Here is a 5,696-nt window from a genome sequence, read left to right as displayed (position 1 = left end):
AGGGTCAAAGACGGGGGGAAAATGAGAGAGAGACAGAGAGAGAAACAAAAGAAGAGAGAGAAACAGGCAGGATGAGATAAACAAAAGGAAAGAAAGAGAGAGCAAAGAAAAGTTTGGCAGTTAGCTGAGAGGGAATGAGTGTGTTGCTGGAACAGAAAGCAGTGTAAGGGATGGTTGGTGTTGTTAGAGAGGACAGAGTGAAGGTTTGCAGAATGAGGATTGGTGTTGATTGTGAAACTCAATTCACCATCATCTGCAAAATAACAAAGCTCTGGGTAGGAGGGGGCTGGGGGCAGGGAGGGTCAGGAAGTGAGATCTCACAGAGATAAAACCTGCTGCTCACCAATCAGATGTCAGGGGAGGGGAGAAAATGAGTTTCGACAGCCATGAGATGACAAACAACTACATCAGACAGAGAGACAAAGAGAGATTGAAGAGGTGACCATGGAGAATGGGACAGCTTATCCTGATTATTATGAATTTTATCCCACTGAGATGAGCGAGGAAGAGGAATGTGAAACTATCTCCCTCCCCCAGTCCAGTCTCTTCTTCCCCATAGTCTACTGCCTGATCTTCGTGGTGGGAATGCTGGGCAATGGGCTGTTGGTCTCCGCCATCGGGATGAGGTGCCAGATCAAGAGGCAGCTGGACATCTTTGTCTTGAACCTGGCTTTGGCTGACCTGGTCTTCCTGGTCACTCTGCCTCTCTGGGTGGACACTGAGGCCTGGAGCAAGTCCTGGAGGAGTGGCCTCTTCTTGTGCCGGCTGAGTAGTTACCTGGTGGCGGTGAATGCCTACTCCAGCGTTCTCTTCCTGAGCTGCATGAGCCTGGACCGTTACCTGGCCATCGTGTACCCGCTCCGCTCCCGGAGAGTCCGCTCCAAGGCTTACGCGACTCTGGCCTGTCTGCTGGTGTGGGCAGCCTCGTTCCTCTTGGGGTTGCCCGTCCTTCGCAGCCGAACTATCCTGACTCTGGACGAGGGGAGGGTGTCGTATTGCGTTGAAGACCGGGACTCCACCAACCCAGGTATTGCTCTCACCTACCTGCTCCTGACCTTCTTCTGCCCAATGCTGGTCATTCTACTGTGTTACTGCTCCATCACCAAGAAGCTCTGCCTCCAGTACAATAGGAGCAAGAAACAAGACATCAAGCTGAGGAAGTCAATGAGGGTGGTCTTTCTGGTTGTACTGGCCTTCTTGATCTCCTGGCTCCCTCTAAATGTTTTCCGTTTCCTGGTCTTGCTGCTCCGCTGGGGCGTGGGGCATGGGTCTTGCACCTTCCAGACAGCAGTGGGACTGGGTATGATGGCCAGTGCTCCCATGGCCTTCGCCAACAGCTGCGCCAACCCAATCATCTACTGCCTCTACGACAGCTCTATCCAGAAGACTGTGCTACAGCTTCTCCGGCCCTGCCTCAATCCCCTTCACCTTGGCCAGCTCCCCACCACCTCCGACAGCCAGCCCAGTAGATCCTTATCCAGCAGCGTCACCACGGAAGGCCCTGGCTACAAGAGGAGGGTGGCCTCCCACACCGTCCAGCTCTCCACATGGGCTTCTAATCTAAATCCCTGAGCCCTACCTCAGGGGCGAAGGGGATTGGGATGAGATGAAGGGGAGAGGACTGAACTTTGTGTTGGAGCGAGATGAAGATGTCGATGGTGGATGTTCATGTTGAGAAAAAACATCAGCATTGGCAAGGTGGGCCCAATATCCTGTCCCTTTGTTCGACACATTAGTTAATTCAATGGAATCCTGCCAGGAATTGTCCCCGACTAACATTGACCAATCAAGATAGGGACTTTCCGCCCAAGCACAGATATTCTTAGACAAAGCCCCATCCAGGACTGTGTATGTGGCTTTTGCCTCTTTCCATTGGATAGAGCCAACAGAAGAGTCCACCAAGAAAATGGAAAACAAAGACACTGAACAGAAACAACTGGTGGCCTGGCTGACTCAACTCTTCATCATTGGAAGATGAACTTTGCACCTTGACCCAGGGATGGACAGATCAACAGTTAAATAGACATTGGTGTTGGTGAGACTGACACTCTTAATTTGAGACAAGTAACATGAAGAGATCCTGTTCCTTGATTAAGAGTAAGTGGTTGTGAAATGGGGACGAATCTAAAATGAGTTCACCAACTTGTGTTGGGATTCAAAGCCAATATGGTGAGACAGAGAGTGATAGACAAGATCTGGATGTGTATAACCAAAGGTGAATTTCCTATCTATCTATTACAGTAACCAAGAGCCTTTGAAACCTGAACTAGCAGTATGTGCATCAGACTGGAGATGGTGTTCAGGTGATTAGTTCTTTATTGCTGTGATCCGGAACCCCCTTTTGGTTATTTCTTTCGCACAGTCATTGGTAATGTGTTAACTAATGGAGTAGGATCTGCAGCTCATCCCCAACTCCTTTCTGGAACATCAGAAGGTGTTCACTGGAGCATAAATCAGACACCATGCGACCTCAGCCACCTAAGATCTTTAGACAGGTGACCAACAGGTTATCAGGTTTTAAGGAGCATCTTAATAAAAACCTTTCCTGCTCTCCATCTGTCATCTTCTCTCCCCTCCATTTTGCTCCTCAATTCCTCCTTCTTCCATGTTTCTCCCCACATCCATCCTCTCATATCCCCTCACCCCACCTCCCCAGCTATCCCCTCCACTGTCTTCTCTTCACTCTCCCATCCCTTCTCTTCCTCACATTCTTCCCTGTGTTAAATCTCCATTCCCTTGCCTTCTCTCTGCCTGCTTCCCTTACCATACTCCCCCTCCTCCATCAGCCAAATCTCCTCAAACACTTTCCTAATTGGCCAAGTAATTCCCTTTGAGGACGAGAACGTTGGAAATTGCCCGAAGCAAGTGCCACAGCGACTCCCACTAAAATCTCAAGGAACCCTGGGTAGCACAAATTCTTGAAACACCTGGGACTCAATATAGATCCCAGTAAAAGAGAGAGTTTTAATACAGCCGTTGAGTTTGCAACCAGATGAAGGTAAACACTGGTATATTTCAGACATGTACTTCATGTTTGCTGGAGAACTCGCCATTTCAATGTTTTGCCCTGGGATTCTCGCGCCAAACACTCTTGTGACATTTTATGTAAGTTTCTGTGTTAAATAAATTTGAGAAATTGTTAATCTTTTAAAGTTTCTTGTTGCAAATAAATTATTTGAAGCAAATTGCAGTTTTGACAGAGGTTATTGTTAAATGTTGGTGACTTTATTCCATGTTCAATACACTCCTGCCTGGTTAGGGGAGGAAATGGCCTAGTGGTATTTTCACTGGACTCGTAAACCAGAAACCCAGGGTAATGCTCGGCTTTGAATCCCTCCACTGCAGATGGTGAAATTTAAATTCGCTAAAAATCTCTAATTAAACGTCTATGAAGACCATGAAACCATTGCCAATTGTCATAAAAACTCACCTGGTTCACTAATGTCATTTAGGGAACAAAACCTGCTGTCCTTTCCTGGTCGGCCTACATGTGACTTCAGACCCACAGCAATGTGGTTGACTCTTAACTGCTCCCTCAAGGGCAATTAGGTATGGGCAATAAATGCTGGCACAGCCAGCAATGCCCATGTCCCATGAACAAATAAATAGAAACATTTAAAACTCCCAACTTCAGAATAGTGAGGAAGGGAGGGAAGAGATGAGAAAGACAGAGCGAGGAGATTGAGAGAGACATTCAAATTCAGATAGACAAGGTCAAAGAGAGAGATAAGGAGACATGAGAGACAAAGTGGAAAACAGAAGCTGGGCCGGACGAAGCAGTGATGGAAAGTGTGCAAGACAGATGGAGAAATGCAGAAGGAGAAAAAGTAGAGACACAGCACTAGCAGTGGTGAGAGACAGACAGAAAAAGAGAGAGAGACTGAGTCAGGAAGACTCGAGAGAGAGATGGAGAGAGAGACGAGTAGAGCTACAGAGAGAGAGCTGGGGATAGAGACAGACAGGGCAAGACAGGGAGTGAGAGATGGACAGAAATGGCATGAGACGGAAAACAGAGCAGGACACAGACTAACAGAAAGAGAGAGCCTGCTGTGTGATAACACAGGCACAGAACGGGTCAGAAACAGGTCACTAACACCTCCACTTTCCTCTGTTACTTCCTTACGTTTTGAATATCTTTATATTATAGATCTTACAGATTCCCCCTTCAGCAAGCATCAGGAGCTTCTGGGCGCCTACAAGTACCAGTTTAATTCAGAATAACGTAATGTGGTTATTATGGGATTTCTCCAAAGCCGAGTGTCATTTCTCAAGTGACACCCTCTGTGCAAATGCGAGATATTTCGTTGTGAGTGGATATAGACGTGTATTTCCACTCAACTCGGGAAATGGGAAGTGACTGCCAGATGGACAGGCTCTTTCTCAGAAAGTGTTCCTTTCACAGCTCCTGGGCACGAATTGGCAGCTGTGTTTCCCACATTACACCAGTGAGTAAACGGCAAAATGTTCATCATTGGCTGCAACCCACATTCAGATATCCTGATGGGGGGAAGTAAAGCACAGAAAGGAGTCCTTTATCAAATCCATATGACCTCCAACGGGGAGGAGAGAGACCCACAAGATTAATTACTTTTAACTCCCAGGTGGAACAAAGTGACAGATCGAGATTTATAAACATGTTCAGGAAATTTGGGGCGTTTAAGCTTCTCTGAACTTTCCGTCTCTTCAAAGGTGGGACATGTAAAATGGGGCCTCTTTCAACAGAATCGCAGAAACCACATCGAGCTTCCTCTCATTCTGAACTGCGTTGTTACCGTACTGTCAGAAACCCTTTGTTCATCTGTTCAAAGCCAGTTTCCTTTAAGAAATTATGAGCTGTTCCTATTCCAGCAACAATTGAGTCAGATCATGTCACAGGAATGATTTGAGAGATGTGTTTTAAGAAATGATCCAGGAATCTGGACGGTCAGGCAGGAAAATCCCAAACTCTGTTCCAAATCTATTGATGTGGAACAGACATGCCAACTCTCATAGAGTGGCTGTAGACAGTGTCAGTATTCTAGTGGGAAGGTGTGAGATTGATCCATTTCCACCTCTAGTCACCCAATGCTGTCCCTGATTCTGTTCATCTGCTGCTGAATCCCTAATCCAGGCCTTTGTCACTTGCCGATTTTTATTTTTTCACAGACTTCAGCTGGTCTTCTACATTCAACCCTCCATAAAGTTCAGCTCATTCAGACCTTTGCTGCTTGCATCCTTAACAACATTAATTCTCCTTCACCCAGCAGTCTCTTGCACTTGCTGACCTATTTTGGCTCCTGGATAAGCAAGATTTTAGAAGCTTTCATTGACATTTTCAAATCCTTCCAAGGCCTAAAGCCTCCCTGTGTAACTCTCTCCAGCACCTGAAATCTACCCCAGCACAGCAATCTCCTCCAGCGCCTGAAACTCACCCTTTGCCTGTAATATTCTCCAATCCCCTACAATTTGCCACCAACCATCCCCCGCCGATCACTCGGTAACCTCCCTCAACCCGAAAGCCATTGCTTTATCTGTAATCTTCTCCAGTTGAATTGACCCTCCCTATTTCTGTAAACTCCTTGGGCAGGATTCTCCACTCCCACGCCGAAGTGGCCGCTCCATCGTGAACGCCGTCGAGGTTCACGACGGCGCGGAACGGCCCCGGTCCCGACCGATTCAGGCCCTGACAATGGGCCGGGATCGGGGCCGCGTCATCT

The 5,696-nt window shown here is 47.3% G+C and overlaps 1 protein-coding gene across 1 annotated transcript; it reads left to right on the top strand.

The window, feature by feature from the left end:
- The first annotated feature begins 275 nt into the window (after positions 1 to 275).
- LOC140387220 (G-protein coupled receptor 15-like) lies at positions 276 to 3,152 on the top strand. Its single transcript, XM_072470201.1, has one exon. The coding sequence runs from the start codon at positions 445 to 447 to the stop codon at positions 1,570 to 1,572; it is 1,128 nt and encodes a 375-aa protein (XP_072326302.1). The 5' UTR covers positions 276 to 444; the 3' UTR covers positions 1,573 to 3,152.
- The last annotated feature ends 2,544 nt before the right edge of the window (positions 3,153 to 5,696 follow it).

Source organism: Scyliorhinus torazame, chromosome 12 (genome assembly GCF_047496885.1).
Source record: "Scyliorhinus torazame isolate Kashiwa2021f chromosome 12, sScyTor2.1, whole genome shotgun sequence".
Classification (NCBI taxonomy): Eukaryota; Metazoa; Chordata; class Chondrichthyes; order Carcharhiniformes; family Scyliorhinidae; genus Scyliorhinus; species Scyliorhinus torazame.
This window is presented reverse-complemented; position numbering and strand designations above follow the sequence as displayed.